We start from the raw sequence: 24,898 nt of genomic DNA, 5'->3' as shown, positions 1-24,898 counted from the left end.
TTCAGAGGAGTCCGTTGACTCCTCCTTCTCGATGTGGGCTGTAAAACGATGCTCAGCCCCATGACCACACAAACTCCAGCATATCTTGATAAGTGTATAACAGTAGCACAGACTGCTGAATGCACTCTTCACAAAGTAACACCCAAGCTGTCTGTATGTGAGTGCATGGAGGCTGGTGGGGTGGCAGGGGTTGGAGAGAGAGAGGTAGGGGGAATGAGAGCAGGAACACGGGGAAGGAGGAAAGTTGGGGAGGCAGTGGGAGATGCCAAAAAAGAAAAAAATCTCTGCACTATCTTCATGACCTTCTCCTTCCTTTTTCATGTTCAAATCAAATTATCCACCCCCCATCATACAACCATTTGACTGAGATTTTGAAATAATTGAGATGTGTTGCAAACACATCCTCGCACATCAAGTGAGCAAGTGACTTCAAGTCTGAACACCTCTCCAGAGCAATATTTCACTTTGACATTAATGATGGCCAAGAGTCTAGCTTGAGATGAAGGCAAAAGGGCCAAACACATATACAAGGTCCTTGGAGGAAAGGAAGGGGGAAAAATTCTGACTAAAACCCCACTGGGCTAGAGAGGGTGGAGAAGCACAGCAGCCAGTGGATTTTCATTTCTTTGGCTTTATGGAACTGAAGACCTCCTTCGGGCTGCAGAAGGCAAGCTAGATTTGGAGAAGAGAGTCTTTCAGAGCTGTCTAGGGACTCTAGACTCAACTCTGATTAAAAAAAAAGTTTTTACTTTTTTCAGGTTCTAAAAGTGTGGAAAATAAAACAAGGACAAATCTGCTGGTCTAGCCCAGGGTTCCTCAACCTTAGCACGAGGACTGCATGATTCTTTGCTGTGGGGGCGCTGTCCTGGACATTGTAAGATGTTTAGTGGTGTCCCTGGCTTCCACTCATTAAGAGGCTGTGACAAAGAAAATTGCCCCCAGAGATTGCCAGATATTCCCAAGGGACAAAATCACTCTTGGATTGAGAATCACTGGTTTCAACTAAACATTCGGAAAAGCAAAATATTCATTGGGTAAAGATCGCCGTCCCCTGTAAAGACCACATAGCATTTTTGGCAAATGTTGACAAACCCAAATAACCTGCCTTGACTTGAATAGCCAGGGAGAGACACAGAAATCTGAGACAAGAAAAGACCTTTTGCCTCAAAGCCTTAGTTTATGGTTTTTGAGAGCTCTAACACTAATAAAAAATAATCCTGGGCCAGACACAGTGGCTCCTATCTGTAATCCCAGCACTTTGGGAGGCTGAGATAGGAGAATCGCTCAAGGCTAGGAGTTTGAGACCAGCCTGGGCAATCTAGCAAGACCCTGTCTCTACAAAATACTTTTTTTTTTTTTTGAGATGGAGTCTTGCTCTGTCTCCCAGGCTGCAGTGCAGTGGCGTGACCTCGGCTCACTATAACCTCCACCTCCCAGGTTCAAGCGATTCTCCTACCTCAGCCTCCTGAGTAGCTGGGATTTACAGGGGCATGCCACCCAGCTATTTTTTTTTTTTTTTTTTGTAGGGACGGGATTTCACCATGTTTGCCAGGCTGGTCTCAAACTCCTGACCTCAGGCGATCTGCCCACCTCAGCCTCCCACAGTGCTGGGATTACAGGTGTGAGCCACTGCACCCACCCTACAAAATACTTTTAAAAATTAGCGGGGTGTGTAGTCCCAGCTACCTGGGAAGCTGAGGCAGGAGGAGCTGTTGAGCCCAGGAGGTTGAGGCTGCAGTGAGTCACAATCATGCCAGTACACTCCAGCCTGGGTAACAGAATGAGACTCTGTCAGAAATCATCATCAGTCATCATCATCATCACATCACCATCATCATCCTGGGACATTCTAACTTAAAATAAAATAAAAAAATTGGGAAAGCAGATGAGAGGGACCTTTGCACTTGAAAGCGGAACAAGCAAGACCCCAAGATCTGCTCTGTGTGGTTCTCCACAGCCTGCCGTGACCAGTTCCACAGAGTGGGACCACAGCACTGGGGTTCTCAAGACCTCTTTTCATTCTGAGTCTTTGTGTCCAGGGTGGCCTGTCCACAAAGCATTTTGCATCATTAGTTTGGAAGGAGTGTTCTGGCATTCAGGTCTCAGATAATAGAAGGAAGTGTTTAAAATGACTATCCCTTAATTTTACAAGGAAATTGACAAAGGGAGGCATGTAAGCCTGAACTTGGGTTCAGTGTACATTTTTTTTAATGAAAAAGAGACTGTAAAATTGTGTGAATTTCCTAAAGTATATCCCTCCAAAGCTGTACAAATTGGCCTTCTAGATGAGATCATACATTCCCATTTCCACCTGCCGTCTCCTGTTGAGCAGGCAGGGAGGGAAAAGGACCTGGTGACCTGGGTCTCTCTTGTTCCTCAGTACAGTACGATGATTTATGATTTCTAAGCCTGAGAATTTCGGAAGCCACTGAACATGAAAAGAGTGAAAAATCTTCTAAGTCAAGAGAAAGAAAGGAGATAACTTGGTAGCACAGTGTGCTCTTCTCTCAGACTCTGAAACACTACTCTGAAAGCTGTCACGAGTATGCATCGCATGGGCCTTTGCAGACAAAAAGGGTTATTTTATCCAGATTATTCCCCCACATTGCAGGGGAAAAGGGACTCATTTGTAATCATCAAAGGAATGCTGACAGACTTGAAATGGGATTACACTCTATTATACTCATCCGAATTAAAGATTTGTTTTGGAGATCATTCTTAGGTTTCTTCCTCTCTTCTCCTCCAGCCTCAGATGAGGTGATTTGTATTCACAGGGCATCAGAGGCAGACATGAAATCAGACTGTTCGCAAACATACATTTCAGACTCCGTGGCCTGAGTTTTGAATTTTAATGTTGCCTGGTTTTCTGCATGTGGAAAACTTGGCTCTCAGATTGAAACGATCCCTAAGCATCACTTCATCCAAGCATCGTTTCATTCTCTAACTTGTTAGTGCAGGAGAAATTCATTTCCAGAGGCTTGAGTGAGCAAATGATACAGGTGTCAGAGAGAACATAAGGGTGAGAAATTCATGTAAGGAAATGTAAAATCTATGCATAGCCAGAGTCATCTAGTAGGTCTGTGAACATATTTCCAAACACTCAGTTCCAAGCTCTGTGGTTTGCTTACTAGTTTTTGGAGAATGTGACCTGCCAAATCGATTGCCCATCCCTCAAACTCCTCTGTAATGTGTGTGTCCATGAACCCACTAAAAAGCAAGCTTCCCCGGGAAAGGAATGATTTTTTGGAGTAGGTTGTACCATATCTAGCACAGCATCTGGTACTCAAGAGGCTTTAGACTGTTTCCGATTCTTCTCTACAGAATTTCCAGTGTGTGGTCACCATGAAACTGAGGCTCACCTGTGGAGGAGCCTTGAGTATCTCAGGGTGGAAGTTATAGTCCTCGGAAGAGCTCAAGTGGGTCAAGAAAGTGTCTCATGACTTTTGCTATCAAAAGAGTGAAATATATTACAGAACATCCCTCTCAATACAAAAAGATTATACTCCCTCAGCAGGAAGACAGAGCAAGGAATGTGGATAAAGTGCATTCAAAGTTGTACCATTTCTTTGTCCACCATTTTTTTTTTTTCTTTTGAGACAGAGTCTCACTCTGCTGCCCAGGCTGGAATGCGGTGGCACGATCTTGGCTCACTGCAACCTCCACCTCCCATGTTCAAGCGATTCTCCTGCCTCAGCCTCATGAGTAGCTGGGATTACAGATGCGTACCACCATGCCTAGCTAATTTTTGTATTTTTAGTACAGACACGGGTTTCACCAAGTTGGCCAGGCTGGTCTTGAACTCCTGACCTCAAGGGATCTGCCTCGGCCTCCCAAAGTGCTGGGATTACAGATGTGAGCCACTGCGCCTGACCCCTTTAATAGTTCTTTTAGTAAAGATTCACTAGCGGTAAATTTGTCTTTACTTCCCACACTCTTGAAAAGCAGTTAAGCTGGGTATATAATTCAGGACTGACGGTTGTTTTTGTTCGTTTTTTCTCAGAACCTGGAAAATACTATTTCACTGTCTATGGCTCCCACTGTTTTTGTTGCAAAGACTTTATAGATAACATTTCCTTTACTATCTGATTGCTTTTAAGACTGTCACTTTGTCTTTAGAATTTTACAGTTTCAGTATGACACATTCAGGTATGAATTTATTTTATTTATCTTCCTTGGAATGCTTAACTCTGAATCTTTCATCAATCCTTAAAAATTAATCCTAGGACACCATCACTTTGAGTGTTGCCTCTCTCTCCTTTTCCCTACTTTCTTTTTCTGGAATACTGATCAGATGTATATTCAACCATCATTCCATCCTCCATGTCTTATGACTTTTCTTCCATGTTTTCCATATGTTTACCTGTTTTGCTTCATTCTGGATAATTTCTCCAGCTTTTTTTTCCACCTCACTGTTTCTCTCTTCAGCTATACCTAATCTGCTCTTCAACCTACCCATCAGGCTTTTCACGTCAATGAATATATTTTTCATGTTAGTAGATATATTTGATTCTTTTACAAATACGCCTGTTTTTTCTCGATAGCCTTTTGTTCCTTTCTCATGTTTCAGATTCCTTCTTAAATTTATTTTTAGATTCCCTCTTTTTTTTTTTTTTTTTTTTTTTTTTTGAGACAGGGTCTTGCTCTGTTGCCCAGGCTGGAGTGCAGTGGCACAGTCTCAGCTCACTGCAACCTCCACCTCCCAGGTTCCAGTGATTCTCATGTCTCAGCCTTCCAAGTAGCTGGGATTACAGGCACCCGCCACCATGCCCAGCTAATTTTTGTATTTTTTAGTAGAGACAGGGCTTCGCCATGTTGGCCAGGCTGGTCTTGAACTCCTGACCTCAGGTGATCCACCCACGTCAGCCTCCCAAAGTGCTGGGATTACAGGCATGAGCCACCATGCCCAGCCCTAGATGCTCTCTTTTATTACTTAAGAACTGTGTCATTGCTGCTAACTACTGTTCATATAATGTAATTTTGAATTGTGTGATCATAATCAGCAGCATTTCAGCTATAGGAATCTATAGATGGGCCTATATTGATGATATTCCCATGCAGGCAGTATCTGTGTGTTTGTTTTTGCCAGGTATCATAGAACAACTTTATTAGTTTCTCAGCTTGGGTTTCCCAGTAAAGGTAATATGAATTCAAAACCCAGACTCCCCAAAAGGCAGAATTTTGAGTACACCATCTCAAGAGACATTATTTTTTTCTCCAATCCTGAACCTAGACTATGACAAGTTTCCTTGTCATCTTTCTTTACAAGAAGGCTGATTTGTTTTGCATCCACCTTTTAATGAAGGTTTAGGCTTTCCAGGTTCTGGCTTTATATAGAGGTCTTTATTCTAATTCCTCACTTTAAGGTGGTCTAATGCCTTATCGCCTGTGCTCAGGCACCTGTTAAATCTTCATTGTCAAGACCATCAAGCAACTCCAACGTAGCCATAGGGTTAGCACCAGCTATCATCCCTAGTTCTCTATTCTCTCTTCATTTTTGTTTCCTGGATATTTCTTATATTTAACCACTCACTACTCATTTATGCATTAAAAGATTTTTCTTATATTTTATTCAGCACTTCTAGGTGTTTTGTTGGGGAAATAGTTTCAGAACACCAATTTCCAGAAACAAATTACAGACCCAATTCTATAATCAGTTCTTTGAGGCTAGATGGTACTATCTTTAAACAGGACAAGGAATGGACATTACTTATGTGAGTCCTGGGAAAGATTTGGCTCTAGTAAATGAAGAAATAAACATGACAGAAGTACCACTGCTTTAAACTACATGTAATTTATTTTGTTTTCTTCCCTTAGTATTAGAAAGGCTACCTGGATTCAAATCCCCGAAAGTTACTAAACTGCTCTTTGCCTCAGTTTCTTGAACTTTTTATACTAACGTCTCCTTTATAGCTACAACTGGGAGGATTAAATGAGTTAACATGAAGTTCTTTGAACAGTGTCTGGCATAGAGTGCTTTATGTGCTTAATAAATTATTTTTAGGGCCAGGCACAGTGGCTCACTCCTGTAATCCCAGCACTTTGGGAGGTCAGGGCGGGTGGCTCTCTTGAGTCCGGGAGTTTGAGACCAGCCTGGGCAACATAGTGAGACCCTGTCTCTACAAAAAAAAAAAAATGCCAAAAAAATTAGCTAGGCCTGGTGGCATGTGACTATAGTCCCAACTACTAGGCGGTGCTGAGGTGGGAGGATGGCTTGAGCCCCAGAGGTTGAGGCTGCAGTGAGCCGTGATTGCACCACTGTATTCCAGCCTGGGTGACAGAGCAAGACCCTATCTCAAAAGTAAAAAATAATTTTTTTTCTTTTTTCTTGAGACAGGGTCTCACTCTATTGCCCAGACTGGAGTGCAGTGGCATGATCTTGGCTCACTGCAATCTCCGCTTCCCAGGCTGAAGCAATTCTCCTGCCTCAGCCTCCCAAGTAGCTGGGATTACAGGCGCCCACCACCATGCCCAGCTAATTTTTGTATTTTAAGTAGAGACAGGGTTTCACCATATGGGCCAGGCTGTAAAAATTTTTTTAAAACCCTAAAAGTATTTTTAACTCACCAACTTTTTTACTCATGCTGAGGGAAACCAAGTAAAGAAGTTACTGCCTCTGCTGAGCTGGTGGCGCACACATGGGAGCCAACTAAAGGGGTGGCAGAACAAGATACCCCAAGGGGCAAGGGGAAACTCAGAAGACAACAGAATCACTTGGTCAGCTGCCTTTCCAATCCGAGATTCTTTTTCCAGTACTAAAATCTTCGTGACCGTAGGATTTAGGATTTATGTTATTATGAGAAACCATTTCCTTACAGAAGGATACAAATATACCAGCCTCATTAAAATAGTGAGAAAGTATCATAAAACTTCAGACCTCCCCCCAGCCCCCACCCCCGCTCCCACCTTCTTGGTCCATTGCTCAGCTTCAGTGACAGTATGTTTTTTTGTTTGTTTGTTTGTTTTTGTTTTTTGTTTGTTTTTGTTTTTACAGGACCTTGCTCTGTCACCCAGGCTGAAGTGCAGAGGCACAATTTCAGCTCACTGCAACCTTCACCTCCTGGGTTCAAGTGATTCTCCTGCCTCAGTCTCCTGAGTAGCTGGGATTACAGGAGCATGCCACTATGCCCAGCTAATTTTTGTATTTTTAGTACAGATGGGGTTTCACCATTTTGGCCAGGCTGGTCTCGAACTCCTGACCTCAAATGATTCACCTGCCTCGGCCTCTCAAAGTGTTGGGATTACAAGTGTGAGCCACAGTGCCCGGCCATCAGTATGGATATTTAAAACCCAATAGGTACTGGGTTCAAATCCTGCCTCTAAATTTTATTAGCAGTTGTGGAGCTGGGGAGAGCAGTAGGTAAGTCAGGCAATAGGGGTGGGTAACAAGGGAGCAATTGTTCTCTCACACTACATTACCCTCAAAGTGGTGCCTCACTAAGAATTTTAAAGATATTTAAGCCAACAGGATGGCTGTGAAGATCAGTGACCTCCAAATTTTTTTAACTTATGAACTAATCTATGCAACAAACCTTCCCATGTACCCCCAAACCTAAAATAAAAGTTTTAAAAAATAATTATTATTACTGGCAGAAAAAATTATAAAAAACATTATGAACAGAAATATTTTGAGAACACACCTCCAATATATGCACACTTATTTATAAATTACATGTTTTTCTGTCAATTTATATGTTAATTATAAGCAAAACTTAACTCCTTTTTTTGTTAAGATGGAAAAACCAATAGGCAAGAACAGAAGTTCTTACATGTTTTTCCTACCCCACTGGACCGCTTTGTGAGTGCACCCACTTTGGAAGGACTGTGATGAAATGATGCTGATGGGAGGGTAGGAAAAGGTCAGTCTATTCAGAAGGTAACCAAAACGGCAGCAATCACCCCACGAACTATCAAGAAAGGTTAGGCAAATTGTGGTACTTTTTTTTCTGGCCTTGCTCCTCCCTACCCCCAACACCCTTGCAGGCGAAGTCCCCAGCCTGGCCCCATCCCTGTACTCCGGCCAGCCCTGGTGCTGGAGCCTGCCTCAGCTCTGCTCCCTAGCTGGGTGGTCTTGGGCAAGTTTGTTACCCTCTCTGAGGCTGAGTTCTCATCTGCAAATGAGACCGGTCCTGATCTCATAGAGTTGCTATGAGGATGAAATCAGACAAAACTGATTTCAATTAACTTTTACCCTCTTCCTTTCTGTTTCTTCCCTGAAACTGCTGCTAGGCTCCCCTTTCCAACAAAGCACCTGGCAGACCAAAGCCATCAATAACAGGGACCACTTGTGGGCCGAGACTCTTCTCTGCCATAAAAAGAGCCGGCAGAAAACTTTTCAGATGTAGTCACTTTCCATGGAAACAGGTGAGCAGATTCAGACACTGGCTATTCATCTCTCTTCTTCTGTGGCCTCTAGACAACTCCTTCGGACATTTGGTTTGTTTTTCTTTAGTTACGAGCTGGTTTTTCACTCCATAAATTTTTTTAAAGTAAAGATAAATCTTGAATAGAAAGGATGATGTGACTGAGGCATAATAAAATGCAGAGGGAAGGGTGTGTGCATGTGTGTGTTTGCATGGCTGTGCATGCACAGGTGTCTGTGTTGCGAGGTGCTGATGTGCTGGGGAAATACAGTCCTGGTCTCCCTGACGATGAGCCCTAAGGTAGGGGGTGAAGGGGACACCCAGCCACACTCTGTGCCCTTGGATGACCTGATGCATGGGCAGGAGGTCACCCTCCCCTCTGAACTCCAGACGTATCCTCAACTCTAGCTGCATATTAGAATTGCCTGGGGAGCTTTCAAAAAGAGATCAGTGACTGGCTCTCCCAGGGCCAATTACATCAGAAGTCTTGGGGTGCAGCCTGAATGTCCATAGATGTTTTTTTAGTCTCCCCAGGAGATTTTATTGTGCTGCCAGGGCTGAGACCCAATGCTTATCTGAAAGCAAATAACAAGGTTCAACCTCTCCAAAATGAACAACTGTGTCCATCAATACTGAGTTCCCACCTCAAGGCCCCCGGGATCAATTGAATTACCATATTTCTATACCCTGGAATTCCCAGCCAATGAAACAAAGAGCTACCAGTCAGGTTTATTTATTGGGCTGCAAATGATCTAAGTTTTGGCTGAACTGCATCCCACTAAAATTCCAACATTGGAGTCTAATCTCTAGCACTTCAGACTATGATAGTATTTGGAGACAGGGCCTTTAAATAGGTGACTACATTAAAATGAGATCATTTGAAGGAGTCTAGTCCAATATGACTGATGTCCTTGTAAGAAGAGGAGCTTAGGACACAGACACACATGGAGGGAAGACCATGTGAAGATACACCAGGGAGATGCCATTTACAAGCCAAGGAGACAGGCCTCAGAAGAAACCAACTCTGCCAAGACCTTGATCTTGAACTTCTAGCCTCCAGAACTGTGATAAAATAAATGTTCCTTGTGTAAGCCACCCAGTCTGTAGTACATTGTTATGGCAGCCCTAGCAAACTAATACAATCTGGTACCAAGTACCACTTAATGCTCACTTGGGCTACCAATGGCAGGGACTGGAACACTGGCCCAGGCCAGGTGGGGTGGTGCACACCTGTAATCCTAGCTACTCAGGAGGCTGAGGGAGGAGGATCAGTTAAGGCCAGGAGTTTGAGGCTGCAGTGCACTATAACTGCGCCTGTGAATAGCCACTGCACTCTGGCCTGGGCAGCAGAGCATGACTCCATTAAAAAACAACAACAACACTTCTATTATAGAGTGACCTTTCTTTGAGGTGTGGGGACATTTGGGTACAAGGAAGGCCTTAAAGACTGCCCCACTCTCCTTGTTTCCCATCCCCTGTCCCTTCTACTTCTCACATTCACCACTATGTGCCCTAGGGCAAAATCAAATGTGGAAACATATGGTCATGTCTACTTTGTCCAAGGGCAGGAGTTCTTGAGGAATTCAAGTGGGAACTAGAACAACTTTCTACCCTTTCCTTCCCTTCCTTCCTCCCCACCTCTACCTAGAAGCCCATCAATCACTTTGAACTTCTTGGAGAAAAAAAGGAAACGAAAGAAAAAGAAAAGGAGACGCTGGGTGCGGTGGCTCATGCCTATAATCCCAGCACATTGGGAGGCCAAGGTGGGTGGATCACTTGAGGTCAGGAGTTCGAGACCAGCCTGGCCAAAATGGTGAAACCTTGTCTCTATTAAAAATACAAAAATTAGCTGGGTGTGGTGGTGGGTGCCCGTAATCCCAGCTACTCGGGAGGCTGAGGCAGGAGAATTGCTTGAACCTGGAAGGCAGAGGTTGCAGTGAGCCGAGATTACACCACTGCACTCCAGCCTGGGCAACAGAGTGAAACTGCGTCTCAAAAAGAAAAAAAGAAAAAAGAAAAAAAGAAAAGGAGAGAAAGGAAAGAAGTAGGGAGGAAAGAGAAGACCCAGCTTGCCTTCAGCAGAGAAACAACACAAATTAGAAGCACACACACACACACAAAACTGTAAGTACTGAGGGACCATCACAAACTAAATACAAGAGACACACTGAAACACCACTCTTTAAGGCAAAAATGTAGAGGATCCCTTGCTTTTTATGGCTGCTACTCAAGAGGACACCCCTCCCTCCTCTCAGCACTCATCCTCAAGCTCCAGCTCCCTGTCTTGTTCTCTGAACAAAGACGATGGCCATAGCATTATACTTCTGGGGTTTGTTTTGTTTTTTAAGTCAATGATGAATTTAGATGTCTCAAGCCAAATCCTCAATTTGAGAATGCAGTCAAATGAGCAGAACTCTATCCCAAAGAGGAAAGTGGATGAAAGCCAAGCACATTTGAGTATGAGATTAAGGATCAGAGGCACTAATTTTGCATGAACTTCTCTTGCCTTCGCTGGGATTCATTTTTAATGCTGTGATGATAGCCTTCCAGTGGCCGCTGGCGACATCTCAAAATCTTTGGGGATGAGAGAGAAGGGGGTGTTTGGGGATCCTGTTTACTAGCAGGCTTGGAGGTGATTAGAACAAGTCACGAGCATGGACGGGGAGGAGGAGGGGGCCACGATGCTGCCTCTGGCTTATTAAGAGTGAGATCGATGCTGGAATCCCCGAGGGCAAAAAAAATCAATGACCCAGGAAAACTACACCAGCTGACAGCCCCAGGAAAACGCTCAAGGAAGAGTCGCAAAGAAGAGAAAGGCTTAAGGAACTTTCCAAAACTCTGCACTGCTAATCTCCTGGGGGGAGAAAGGGGCCTATATTGTACAGACAATGGCTGGGACCCCTGACATTCTGGCACTTTCTTTCACATGGATACACCATCCTCCCTCCTCCTTCACAGGGCAGAGGGATCCCAATTTTCCTCTATCCTCTGCTAGTTTTTGATGTTCCGTTTATTTAGAAAAACAAGCAAGTATCTGCATTGTCAAACACTGCTCTCTAGCCCTGGTTATTGTGATCAGGCTCTGCGGGGGAGGATCCACTGTCTCTTTCCAGGCCTCAGTTTTGGTTTCTATGTACTCCTTCAAGTTCATAAAAAGGAACAGGACCGACTGTCCCAGGAACACAGGCGGCAAGCTTTGAGGCCACATGGGGTTCGCGTCAGCTGAAACACTGAACTGAACAATAAGATGGTCATCTTTGGAGCTTAGGAATTTGCAGAGGGAGGGCGGCTAAAATCCAAGTCAAATGAACCAACTTTGGAAGATGATCTTTCTTTCTCCCTGAGATTTTTCTAATATTTCCCTGACCTCACATGATATAGAATTAAGGTTTAAACTTAAGTGCATCAGTGGTTTGGGAGGACATTATATTTCTTTTCTTCTCCCCAAAAGGCTTCTGACATGTTCTCCCTAATCTTCAGATCTCTGGAGAGCATCGCTGATGAGAGGAAAAATGGGGGCTGGTTGTGGGTGGCAATATCACCACCTACTGCTGGCTCAGGGAGTTTGAAACCCTGGAATTTAGGTCCGTATGGAAAGCAGAAGAAAATGCCTTTTATCGTTTATGCTATTTAGAATAACATGTATCAAATCTTTCATTTTACTAAGGAGTTGATAGCTCAACTCCACTATATGTAACAGGTGCTAGATACAGACAATTCCAAACTCCGGTGGTAATCTATAGACTGTTACAAGTATTGCAACTGCTTCCCTAAAGCAACAGAACTCTAAGTGTCTATAATCTGTGAAAACAATCTAATGGTTACACTGCAATTTGCCTAAAGCAATATTTGTTCAGTTGCAATGATGTCACACACACAAAAAGGCTTGTCAGTTTTCAATTATTTCCTTAGAATTCAGAGCTAGATGGTGGCTGAACTCAGAACTGCTTTCCATAGCTCAAATCAGCTAATACAGAGCTTTTCTAGCAGCCAAGAAAGTTCTAGTAGTACAAAAAAAAAAAGTTAATAGCACTTGAAAAGTCTGATGCATTTCCCCAGAACTCTTACCACAGAGTTCTGATCCTGGGATGCTTGATTTTAAGGGCCATGGGTGGCTTGCCAAATAGGCATATCTTGGCTTCCTTTGTGAGATAGGAATACTGCCTTGATATTACATATTCAAAGCAAAGAACCTCTGACCTAAGGGCTCTCCACTAACAATGACATTCTCTGTAAGTAAACTAGAACCCCAACTCAACTTCTGGTTTGCCCTTGTTCTTTGCTATGTACTAGCCTACTGCACAAACAGGACTGAGGAGGACTCCCTTTACCACCATTATGTTGCAAAAGACTCTGCACTGCAGGACCCGATAGGGACTGACTGTGCAAAGCCTGAACTTGGCAGAAGATCCCTGGAGAAGGAGGAGTATGGGGCTCAGAGCGGCTCCCTAAGCTAGGCTGGGGAAGGCTGAAGGCCTCCAGCCTTGCCAGAGGGAGATCCAGGTCTGCTTCAGCGGCAAGGACATGTGTTACCTTAAGCAATTGCAGCGCTAACTTAATTAAGCATGTGCTCCTATGGCTATGTCAACCTAGAAATCCCTTTCACTTTGGGGCGTCACACGTGTAAGCTCAGAACTATCTGAGATCCGCTGCGAGAGCCTGGATCACGATTCCCCAAAAGAAAAGCCTCCTAGTTTATTCGAGGGTAGGAAGTCTTTATTTCCGGTGAAGGAAACTGGAATTGGAGAGGGAGGACCCTGGTACACTTTGGCAGAGAGGCTCCTCTCTCTTATCTAAGTATCTCCTCATCCCTCACTGCCTTTCCACCAGACCTCCCGTCCCCGCGGGCTTCCCTTTCTACCTGCCAATGTGGACTCGAGGTCAAGTGTCCCCTGGGCTAGTCTCCTTACATGGCCAAACGGGCTACGCGGGTGACAAACCCGGCGCAACGCCTCCGACCACAACACGTGTATTTTACAGCGCTGGGCGCGGCACAGGGCTCAGTTTAAGGGGCCTCCATAGAACGAGCGTGGCTCAGGACCAGGTCCCTAAAGCTAGGAAATTGACGAGGTCAACAGCAGGGCGAGAAACTCTAAATACATTACACACCCTTCCTTCTTGGGAGTGGCAGTCCCCCGTCGCCACTTCACTCGCAGCCACCTATATGCCAAGGGCTCACACCAGACAAGACAAGCGTCTGTGAACACGCCTCAACTTTAATCCTACCCCGCCGTGTCCGCTGGGGCGGCTGCCCCAAGTCGAGGGCTCACCTGGGCGCTCCGCAGTGCCGGGGGCGCACAGCCAGGGAGGGCGCTCTTACCAGAGAAGTCGGTGAGCGCTGAGATCTCTTTGGAGCAGACCAGGACAGTGCAGTAGAAGAGGCGCAGGAGCTGCCCGGGCGGCTCTACCTGCCGGCGGAGGCCGGGATGCTGTGCGGGCTGGGGCGTCGGCGGCTGGCGTGCTGGTCCCGGCAGAAGCATGGTGCGCTGCGCGGCGGGGCGGGGGCGCAGGCCCGGGACGCGCTGGGGGTCGCAGGGCTAAGGACGGCGTCACATGGCGGGGAGAATCGATGGCCAGCGGCTCCGCGGCCCCCCGCCGCCTCCCTGCCCAGGCTGCCAGAGCCTCCTCCCCTGCGCGGGCCAGCCCAGGCGTCCCAGCAAAGGGGAGGGGGCGGAGAACTGGGGCGGGGCGAGGATCCCCGAAAAGGATCCGCGTAGTTTCCCCGAGAGGAAATCTCCGCTGCCGCCGTGCCGGAGGAAGCTAGGGGGGCCGTAGGGAAAGCGCAGCCTCCGCGCGCCCAGCGGCTGCCCAGGCCGATCCCTGGCGCGCTGCCCGCCGCGGAGGGCGCCCCCAGTAGCGCGTCCCGGGCCGCGCACCTTGAGCGCCTTCCACACCCGGGAAACAGCCGGGCACCCGTGGCCCTGCCCGCGCTGGCCGGGTGCCAGCCTCGCCCTGGCGGCAGAAGGAGCGCGGCCGGTGCCCGTGACGCACTTTGGAGCCAGCGCCGCGCGTGCAGCTGGGGCGCCCCCGGGGCGGGGCCGATCGGGGGCCGCGGGAAGGTGGGGTCCTGGAGGCGTGGGGTCGCACCGCTGCCATCCCCGCCACCCGTCGCGCGCCACGTGCAGTCACCTGGCACATACAGTTATCGCCATTTCACAGAAGAGGAGACTGAGCCTCGGCGCCGTGCCCAAGCTCTCGCAGCCAGGACGGCGACGAGCTGGAGGTCTCAAAACCGGTCAGATGGCTCCGGCGCCGCGATCTTTAGCTCCAGCTCGGCTTCTTTTGGGTACTGGTTGTCCGCAGCGCTGGGGGATCTGACACTGCACCGGCGCAAACAGCCGCCGAGCGCTAATAATTGGGCTTTGTTTTAAAGTGGGCCACAGCATCTTTCTGAACCTCTAGACTGTGCGCGGGGTGACCCACGTTTGGACGCCCAGCCAGTGGCCTAGGAGTGGCCTGCGTAGCCCCAACTCAAGGGTATCGAGGACAAGTGCGCGAGGGGCTCCGTGGCTGCTTGCCGGGTGTGGGTACCTGGGGCCCAGCGAACCAAACCCTATGGACCGCGCTGGGCCGGCGGGAGGGAGGAGGGCGGGCGCTAGGCACACAGTGTTCCCGAACCTGGCGGGAGGGCCTGCCAAGTTCGCGGCGGGCGTGACGCGGAAACGTACATAATGAGGCCCAGGGCGGGGCCGGACGCACTGCCCCGCGGGCTCCAGAGCTGCGAACGGCCCAGAGTGTGCAGGGAGCCCTGCAGAAAGAAAATGCAGCTGAGGGTCCCCGTGGGACCCACTCAGAGGTGGGCCGTAAAGATCCCGGAAGGGTGGATGGCATTAGATACCACCTAGTACTCCAGCAGGGGCTGGGTCACCGAATTGGGATCTCGGCCCCTTCTTCCAGTCTGGGGAAAGGTGTGTTAAATGCTAAACATCAGTGTTTATCGAATGAGGCCCAGTCTGTCTGGCATAATGATTTTTAAAATCTACATTCAAATATTAAATAAAAACTCAACCTCCCCAATAACCTTTGAACATAAATATTAGTGTGCGCTCTCTAGGTTAGGGAAACTGAGGCTGGGAGTGTGGGTAAGGAAGCCCAGCACTTAGGAGCCACAGGGTAAGTAATGTTTGTCCAAAACTCGGGTCCCTCCTGTACTTTCCATTCTGTCTGTTCATTCATCCAGTTTAGATATGAATTGGTACCAACGTGTGCCAGGTTCTGCGCTAGTGACTGACAGTGTTGGCACAGGGAGGCAGCCATGCTCCCGAGTCCTGGGAGTGGGCAGCACTGCCCTGTGGTCTGCACTGGCTTCCAAATGTCTAAGTGGGCACTGTTACTAACTGTGACAGCATTCCCAGGCTTTCTTACCTGGTAAAGCAGAGACTCAAACATACTTGCACACCAATATTCATTGCAGCATAATTTATGATGGCCAAAAGATGGAAGCAACTCCAGTGGATGAATGCATACAGTTATTATTACAGCAGGGAAGACAGACATTGGAAAATAATGCCCCGTAAACAGACAGTCACAAAAGACAGGAACCATGGGAGCAGAAGCGAGGAATGAAGGAGCTGAGCCCGAGGGAGGAAGGGAGATATTCAGGAGCATTTTAAGGCAAGATGGATAAGAAAGATAGAGGATGAATTGGCCAAGCAAAAACTAGCAAAACCCGGGTGTTGCGGAAGGATGAACATTTTAGAAAAAGGGACCAGCATGTTGAAATCCAAAAGGAGCATGGCTGTCTTGAAGGATGGAGAAAAGTCTAGACAGCTGGAGCAGAGCAAAGGGAAGAGCCAGGGGACTTGGAGGTCGGCAGGCCAGAGCTCAGGGCCCTGGAGACTTTGGTGAGCATTTCCGTCTTTTATCTTAAGCCAGCAAAGAACTGTAAGTACAAAAGTGATGTGATTGGATGTGTATTGGTAAAAAGTCCTTCTCAGCTGCTGAGTGCAAATGGACTGGAGGAGTCAAAAGCAGGCCCTGGAAGTACGTATGCCAAATAACTGAAAGCAGAGACAGACTCAAACAGATATTTATGCACCAATATTCCTTGCAGCATTATTTAGAAGAGCTGACAGATGGAAGAACCTCAGTGGATGAATGGATAAACAAAATATGGCATGTAGCCGGATGCAGTGGCTCAGGCCTGTAATCCCAGCACTTTGGGAGGCCAAGGCGGGTGGATCACTTGAGGTGAGGAGTTCGAGACCAGCCTGGCCAACACGGCAAAACCCCGTCTCTACTAATAATACAAAAATTAGCCAAGCGCGGTTGTGTGCACTACCCGTGAGGCCGAGGCAGGAGAATCACTTGACCCCAGGAGGCGGAGGTTGCAGTGAGCCAAGATTTTGCCACTGCATTCCAGCCTGGGTGACAGAGCAAGACCTTGTCTCAAAAAATAAAAAAAAAATTTAATTTAAATTTTAAAAAATGGAATGTTAGTCAACTGTAAAGGGGAATGAAGTTCTGATACATGCTAAAACATGATGAACCTTGAAGACGTTATGCTAAGTGATATAAACTGGACACAAAAGGACAAATATCCTACGATTTCACTTACATGAAATATCTAGAATAGACAAATTCATAGAGAAAGAAAGTAGAATTGAGGTTACCAGGAGCTGGGGGGGAGAGGGATGGAGAGTTATTGCTTAATGGGTACTGAGTTTTTGTTTGGAGTGGTGACAAAGTTCTGGAAATAATGGTGATGGCTGTACAACATTTTGAATGCAATTAATGCCACTGAATTATACCCTTAAAATGGTTAGAATGGCAAATTTTATTTTATATATATTTAGCACGACTTTAAAAAATGAATAATGTCATATATCAGAAATCTTTGAGTGGCACACTTTAAATGGGTGAATAGGATGGTATGTGAATTATATCTCAATAAAGCTGTTTTAAAAAATCAAACAACAACAACAACAAAAGTGGGTCTGTGCTGACTGGGCATGGTGGCTCACATCTGTAATCCCAGCACTTTGGGAGGCCAAGGTGGGTGGATCACCTGAGGTCAGGAGTTCAAGACCAGCCTGACCCACATGGTGAAACCCCATCTCTACTAAAAATACAAAATTAGTCAGGTGTGGCGGCACACGCCTGTAGTCCCACCTACTCGGGAGGCTGAGGCAGGAGTATTGCTTGAACCCGGGAGGCAGAGGCTGCAGTGAGCCGAGGTTGCACCACTGCACTCCAGCCTGGGCAAGACAGAGCGAGACTCCGTCTCAAAAAAGAAAAGTGGGTCTGGGGAGATGTCTGTGGTGAGGGAGAGAGTGCAGTCAGGGGTTTATGGCTGTGCTTGGGCTGATGTGCTCGCTGTACACCCAGAGAGAAGAGGAGAAGCGGCCACAATGGATGTTTAGAAGGCAGATGGACAGCACAATGCGACCGGGCAGTCGTGGGCTATGAGAGGAGTCTGAAGGATGTCTCCCTGGCTTCCCTCTGTTTTGTCCCTTAGCCCCTCACTGTTAAATCAGAAGATTTTGGTCCTAATCTGATCTCTTTAAGAATTTTGGAATCTTGCAAGAAAACTGAATTGCTCAGTTATCTTCCTCTCTGGACCCCACACTTTTCTAAGAGCTTTGTAGGTCAAATACCTAAACTCTGAGGCACTATAACAACTCATAGGATGGAAAAGTGGGAAAAGGAATATATGTTTCAAAGAGGGATGAACAGTGTAAAATCAATCTGGGGTCTGGAGAGAAATAATCTTTTCCACTGAGGCAGTTTTCCTTAAATGCTTTCTACTATGATGGAATTTGAATAATAAAAACAGTCATTGCCACTTGGTAATTCAACACAGTTATGGGAGCTGGAATTAAAGTGAATGATGACTGGTGTGCCAAATAATAAAGTGTTTCCAAAGTATTAATACTCACAACAACCCTTTGAGATAGGTACTAACTAGGCTAACTATGTCATTTACTGGCCCAGTGCAAAATGAAAATGTGGGGCCCCTTGCTCAAAGATTATTAAGAATTCCAGGATGATAATAGCAGAGCATTAAACCAAGCATAGTTTAATGCTTTGAACACAGGGCCCTGAGTGATTGCTCAGGTCATATGAAGCTGGCCCAGGTACAACAGGAATCTTCATTTCTCAGATGGGGAGACTGAGGGCACAGAGTCACACTGACCATCCAAACCAAGACTTGAAGCCCTCTTATACTGCAAAGGCACAGCAATTAGGTGGAGGTAAAATAAAGGGTTCTTTTCTAAGTGATGGCACCATTGGGCAATCTTGTTCCTTCTTGTACTAATTTGAAAAGTGCCTCTGTAGTCACAGCATTCAGTCCATGTGTGCAAGAGGCAACCTTTACAGGACATTGTAAATTACAGGTCTTACTTTCTGTCTCTTTGTTTTCTTTTAAAGCAATTCCTGCACCTTCTTTTCAGCTCCATGTTACATCCCTATTTTCCTTCCTCCTTGAGATCCTAGCTACTTGTCTCTCACCCTCTGCCATATCCAAGCCTATTTATTTTTTCTTTAGGTGGAGTCTTGCTCTGTTGCCCAAGCTGGAGTGCAGTGGCATGATCTTGGCTCACTGCAATCTCCGCCTCCTGGGTTCAAGTGATCCTCCTGACTTAGCCTCCCAAGTAGCTGGGAGGACAGGTGTGCACCACCACGCCCAGCGAATTTCTTTTTCTTCTTCTTTTTTTTCTTTTGTATTTTTAGTAGCGACAGGGTTTCACCTTGTTGGCTGGGCTGGTCTTGAACTCCTGACCTCAGGTGGTCCACCCGCCTCGGCCTCCCATAGTGCCATGATTACAGGCTTGAGCCGCCAGGCCCAGCCACCAAGCCTATTATGGGAGATGTTTATGTGCTTCACACTCAGACTGCAACCCTGAGCCATGTCCTCTTACCTGGGCCATTGAGGTAAGGTTTTTGGCTTCCAACAAATGGGCTGTAGCCCTTCTGAGAAGACATAAGCTGCCATTTGGAAACCTCAAAGAAACCAACCTTTCAGCTCAGGAGAGAAAGGCCGAATGTCATCTGGAGCTTAAAAGGCTTTTTTTAGAAAGCAACAAATGGTGGTTTGTTTCTAGAGCTGGCACCACAGAGCTGCATCAATAGCAAGGAGCCTGCTTGGTGAGGACTGCAAAAGCCACAATGCACTAGAAAAGTTGTGTGGGAAGGTGTGGCCCCAAAGCCTGCAGAAGGAGGTTTTTCTTTTGTTTTGTTTTGTTTTGTTTTTTGAGATGGAGTCTTGCTCTGTCACCCAGGCTGGAGTGCAGTGGTGCGATCTGGGCTCACTGCAACCTCCACCTCCTGGGTTCAAGTGATTCTCCTGCCTCAGCCTCCTGAGTAGCTGGGATTACAGGCATGTGCCACCATGCCCAGCTAATTTTTATATTTTTAGTAGAGATACGGTTTCACCATGTTGGTCAGGCTGGTCTCTAACTCCTGACATCGTGATCTGCCCGCCTTGGCCTCCCAAAATGCTGGGATTACAGGCATGAGCTACTGTGCCCGGCCAGAAGGAGGTCTTTAAGAATATGTGCACAGCGGTCAACTGATGTCTGTACTGACAGCCCATCCAAGGTCAAAGGCATCTCATCCAATAGTGTCAACCTATATTCGAATAGCCACTCAGGAGACCTCAGGTCAAGTCCCAGCTCTGCCACTGAGACAGAGGAACCCACAGAGGCACTTGACTCGCCTGTCTCTCACTTTTTCACATTTGCAAAATGAAAAAAATGAATGCTAAAATCCATTTTGGCTCTAAAAACCCATGACCTATTTAAAATAGATGTAGGATTTCAAAAAAATCAGGCTAAGTCTATACTGATTCTTTTCATTGCTGAGCGTTTTCTTAATTTTATATTCTCACCTTTTGCATATGCTATCAGTTTATACGTGAGTCATTGTCTTTGTAAAAGAAGAATGCAGCACGTGCAAACTCTTGGAAGTTTTTGAAGCGTTGTGAATGACTGAATTCAGATCCATGGGAAATTTTCAAGGCTGAGTGCAGTGGCTCAGGCCCATAATCCCAGCACTTTTAGGCCAAGGTGGGAGGATCACTTGAGGTCAGGAGTTCAAGACCAGACTGGCCGACATCAGGAAACCCCATCTCTACAAAAAAATACAAAAATTAGCCAGGCGTAGTTGCATGCACCTGTAGTCCCGGCTCCTTGGGAGGCTGAGGAAGGAGAATCGCTTGAAGCTGGGAGGTGGAGATTGCAGTGAGCTGAGATCATGCCATTGTACTCCAGCCTGGGTGACAGAGCAAGACTCAGTCTCCAAAAAAAAAAAAGAAAAAAGAAAAAAAAAGGGAATTTTTCACTGTGGGAATTCCCAAGTGTTCTAAGTGGTACACTCAGTTTCTGGAGGACACCATGGCTTCTATTCTGGAGAAAGCAGGTGCCTTTTTCCCCACCAAGGGAGGCAGGAAGGAGCTGGTTTCAACAGAAGCCCTGAGGTGCCAGTGACCTGCTGCCTTCAGCAAATGCTACAGGGAGCCGGGCCAGCCTGGTCTCTAGCTGGGAACAAAGGGCAGAAACCGCTACTCTGTCTCTCCACCCTCCTTACTGCTCTTCCCTTCCATCCGGGCACCAGGTACTCTTCCAAACTAGTGCTCTGCCGTCATTAAGGAAAGTGTGCTAAAGGAAGGAAACTCCCTAGAATGCTGGAAAGCAGCAGCTCTGTTTCTGCTAAACCAAGCTTGCCTGGTCATGCTTTAGAGCAGTTGTTATTGGTGTGGGCTCTGTGGTCAAAGCTCAAAGATGCAAATCCCAGCTCTGCCATGACTGGTACTTGTGTTGTGGATTGTGGTGGAGTTTAGAGCCTAAAGAGCCAGTCAGGACCAGGTGCGGTGGCTCACACCTGTAATCCCAGCACTTTGGGAGGTCAAGGCAGGTGGATCACCTGAGGTCAGGAGTTTGAGACCAGCCTGGCTAACATGGTGAAACCCTGTCTCTAATAAAAACAAAAAAATCAGCTGGGCATGGTGGTGCATGCCTGTAGTCCCAGCTCCTCGGGAGGCTGAGGCAGGAGAATTGCTTGAACCTATGAGGGGGAAGTTGCAGTGAGCCGAGACCATGCCATTGCACTGCAGTCTGGGTGACAGAGGGAGGCTCCATCTCAAAAAAAAAAAAAAAAAGAGCCAGTCAGAGTAGAAGCTTCATGCTTCATATATGGGTAGCCATGACAATAAATATAATCATTTTATGGACTTTGCATATTATTTTTTATTGGGTATAAGATAGTGTTTGGTTTTAATTTATTTTTTAAATTTTGTTTTTTGTTTTTTTGTTTTTGAGACAGTCTCACTCACTCAGTCGCCCAGGCTGGAGTACAGTGGCACAATCACAGCTCACTGCTGTCTCAGCCTTCTGGGCTCAACCAATCCTCCTGCCTCAGCCTCCTGAGTGGCTGGGACCACAGGCGTACACCACCACGCCTGGCTAATTTTTTAAAAAAATGTTTAGTAGAGATGAGGTCTCGCTATGTTGCCCAGGCTGATCTCAAACTCCTGAGCTCAAGTGATCCACCTGCCTTGGCCTCCCAAAGTGCTGGGATTACAGGTGTGAGCCACCGTGTTTGGTTTTAATTTGAACTGTTAGGTGGAAACAGCTTCCAACTTGTTCCTCTGAGTGACGGCAGGCCTGATCTTCTAGTGCAGGGGTCTCCAACCCTGGGCCACGGACCATACTGGTGAGAGAAGTGAGAGAAGCTTCATCTGTATTTACAGCCGCTCCCCATGGCTCACATTACTGCCTGGCCTCTGCCTCCTGTCAGATCAGTGGCAGCATTAGGTTCTCATGGGAATGTGAATCCTATTGTGAACCGCACATGCGAGGGATCTAGGTTTCATGCTCCTTACAAGAATCTAATGCCTGATGACCTGTCACTCTCTCCCATCACCCCCAGATGGGACCATCTAGTTGCAGGAAAACAAGCTCAGGGCTCCCACTAATTCTACATTATAGTGAGTTGTGTAATTATTTCATTATATGTTACAATGTAATAATAACAGAAATAAAGTGCACAATAAATGTAATGCACTCGAATTGTCCCCAAACCATCCATTTTTGGAAAAATTGTCTTACACAAAACTGGTCCCCATGTCGGGCACGGTGGCTCACGCCTGTAATTCTAGCACTTTGAGAGGCCGAGGCAGATGGATCACCTGAGACCAGGAGTTCAAGACCAGCCTAGGCAACATGTGAAAACAAAATACAAAATTATCTGGGTGTGATGGCGGCCACCTGTAGTCCTAGCTACTTGGGCTGAGGAAGCAGAATCGCTTGGACCCAGGAGGCAGAGGTTGCAGTGAGCCAAGATCATGCCACTGCGCTCCAGCCTGGACGACAGAACAAAACTCCATCTCCAGAAAAAAAAAAAAAAAAAAAAAAGAGAGAAAGAAAGAAACTGGTCCCTGGTGCCAAAAAGGGTGGAGACTGCTGCTCTAGTGGGATACTGGGATGGCTTTTCCACCAGAATTTTGTTTTCTTCTTCCTGTGAACTGGCTGGGACACTCTCCTCAACCCTGGTTTCTGAATACCCCCTTCCCTCCCCACCTCTGGCCCACTCTGTTGGCCTCCTTAGGCCAGGCTCACTCCCTCATCCTTTTCCTCTGCTCAGCAGCATCCCTGTCCCTGAGCCCTCTGTGACACACCTGAGTTTTGGGGGCCTGGCTTTCCTCTGAAATGCCAGCCAAATCTGATTTGAGCTTTTCAAGTCCTCAAGGACCTGATATCTCACACACACACACACACACACATCCAAAAAGAAAAAATCATTTTTCTTTTTAAAAATATTTTATTGTAGTAAAATATACATATTTATATGTGTATATATAAATATACAAATTTATATATAAATATTTTTATTGTGGTAAAATATACATAACATAAAATTTACCATTTTAACCTTTTTTTTTTTGAGACAGAGTTTCACTCTGTAGCCCAGGCTGGAGTGCAGTGGCATGATCTGGGCTCACTGCAGCCTCCACCTCCCGGGTTCAAGCGATTCTCCTGCCTCATCCTCCTGAGTAGCTGGGACTACAGGTGCTGCCACCATGCCTGGCTAATTTTTCTACTCTTAGTAGAGACAGGGTTTTACCATGTTGGCCAGGCTGGTCTCGAACTCCTGACCTCAAGAGATCTGCCTGCCTCAGCCTCCCAAAGTGCTGGGATTACAGGTGTGAGCCACTGTGCCTGGCCCATTTTAACCATTTCTAAGTGTACAGTTCAGTGGTATTAAGTACATTCACATTCTTGTGCAGCCATCACCACCCCGTATCCACAGAACTCTTTTTATTTTGCTAAACTGAAACTCTGTACCCACTAAACACCAACTCCCCATCCCCACCTCTCCCCAGCCCTGGCAGCCACCATTCTACTTCGGTCTTATGTATTTGACTTCTCTGGGTACCTCCTATCAGCGGAATCATACAGGATTAATTGGCTTATTTCACTTAGCATAATGACCTCAGGGTGCATTCCGGTTGTTGTAGCATGTGTCAGAATATCCTTCCTTCCTGCGGTTGAATGATATCTTGTTGTATGTAGGTACCACATTAGCTTTTCTCGTGACTTTGTCTCTCCTGGAAGGAAGAAAAGAGAGGGGTAGTCACAGATATGCCCAGTCTGTTTCCCTTTGATTGGCAGCAGTTTAAAAAAAAAAAAGCAAAACAAAAACCTCAGCAAACGTCTCAGAAGGGTGAGGGAGAGGCGGGGGAGGCTGAGGACTGTTACACAGGCAGGCGGCTGGGGAAGGAGAAGGCTGGAGCTTCACGCAGTTGTGGGTCCTGCACACCCAACCCCCGAATGCCACTAGGAGCTGTCAATGGCGCCCTCTGTAGGTGGGAATCTTAATTTATGTTTTAGGAGTGATGATCGTGGTCCATGAATTTCAAAAATATATTTTTATTATGGTGAAATATATGTAACATGAAATTTACCATATTAGCCATCTTAACTGTAAAGTTCAGTAACATTAAGTATATTCACATTGTTGTGCAGTCATCAGCAACTTCCATCTACAGATCTCTTCATCTTCCAAATTGAATCTCTGCACCCATTTAAACACTAACTCTCCATTCCCCTTTCTCCTAGCCCCTGGCAACCACCATTTCACTTTTTTTTTTCTTTTTTTTTTGAGACGGAGTTTTGCTCTTGTTGCCCAGGCTGGACTGCAATGGCGTGATCTCGGCTCACCGCAACCTCCACTTCCCAGGTTCAAGCAATTCTCCTGCTTCAGCCTCCCGAGTAGCTGGGATTACACGCATGAGCCACCACACCTGGCTAATTTTGTATTTTTAGTAGAGACAGGGTTTCTCCATGTTGGTCAGGCTGGTCTCGAACTCTGGACCTCAGGTGATCTGCCCGCCTTGGCCTCCCAAAGTACTGGGATTACAGGCATGAACCACTGTGCCTGGCCTTCACTTTCTGTCTCTATGAATTTGACTACTGTAGGTACCTCATATAAGTGGAATTATACAGTATTTGTCCTTTTGTGCCTAGTTTATTTCACTTAGCATAATGTTTTCAAGGTTGTGAGAATTTTATCCCTTTTTAAGACTGAAAAATACTCCA

At 46.5% G+C, this 24,898-nt stretch overlaps 1 protein-coding gene across 8 annotated transcripts in view; it reads right to left on the bottom strand.

The window, feature by feature from the left end:
* The window catches only part of EVA1C (eva-1 homolog C), a 103,558-nt gene extending 88,592 nt beyond the window's left edge, over positions 1 to 14,966 (bottom strand). For 6 of the 8 annotated variants that reach the window (XM_054468500.2, XM_054468501.2, XM_054468502.2 and 3 more), the window contains exon 1: positions 13,681 to 14,242. In XM_054468500.2, the coding sequence (XP_054324475.2) occupies positions 13,681 to 13,840 (160 nt within the window). In that variant the 5' untranslated portion in view covers positions 13,841 to 14,242. Of the gene's footprint in view, positions 1 to 13,630; positions 14,243 to 14,489 lie in introns of those variants that run through there. The other 2 variants (XM_054468504.2, XM_054468505.2) reach the window with 2 other exon arrangements.
* Between the last annotated feature and the right edge of the window lie 9,932 nt (positions 14,967 to 24,898).

This window comes from Pongo pygmaeus, chromosome 22 (genome assembly GCF_028885625.2).
Source record: "Pongo pygmaeus isolate AG05252 chromosome 22, NHGRI_mPonPyg2-v2.0_pri, whole genome shotgun sequence".
NCBI classification, from domain to species: domain Eukaryota; kingdom Metazoa; phylum Chordata; class Mammalia; order Primates; family Hominidae; genus Pongo; species Pongo pygmaeus.
This window is presented reverse-complemented; position numbering and strand designations above follow the sequence as displayed.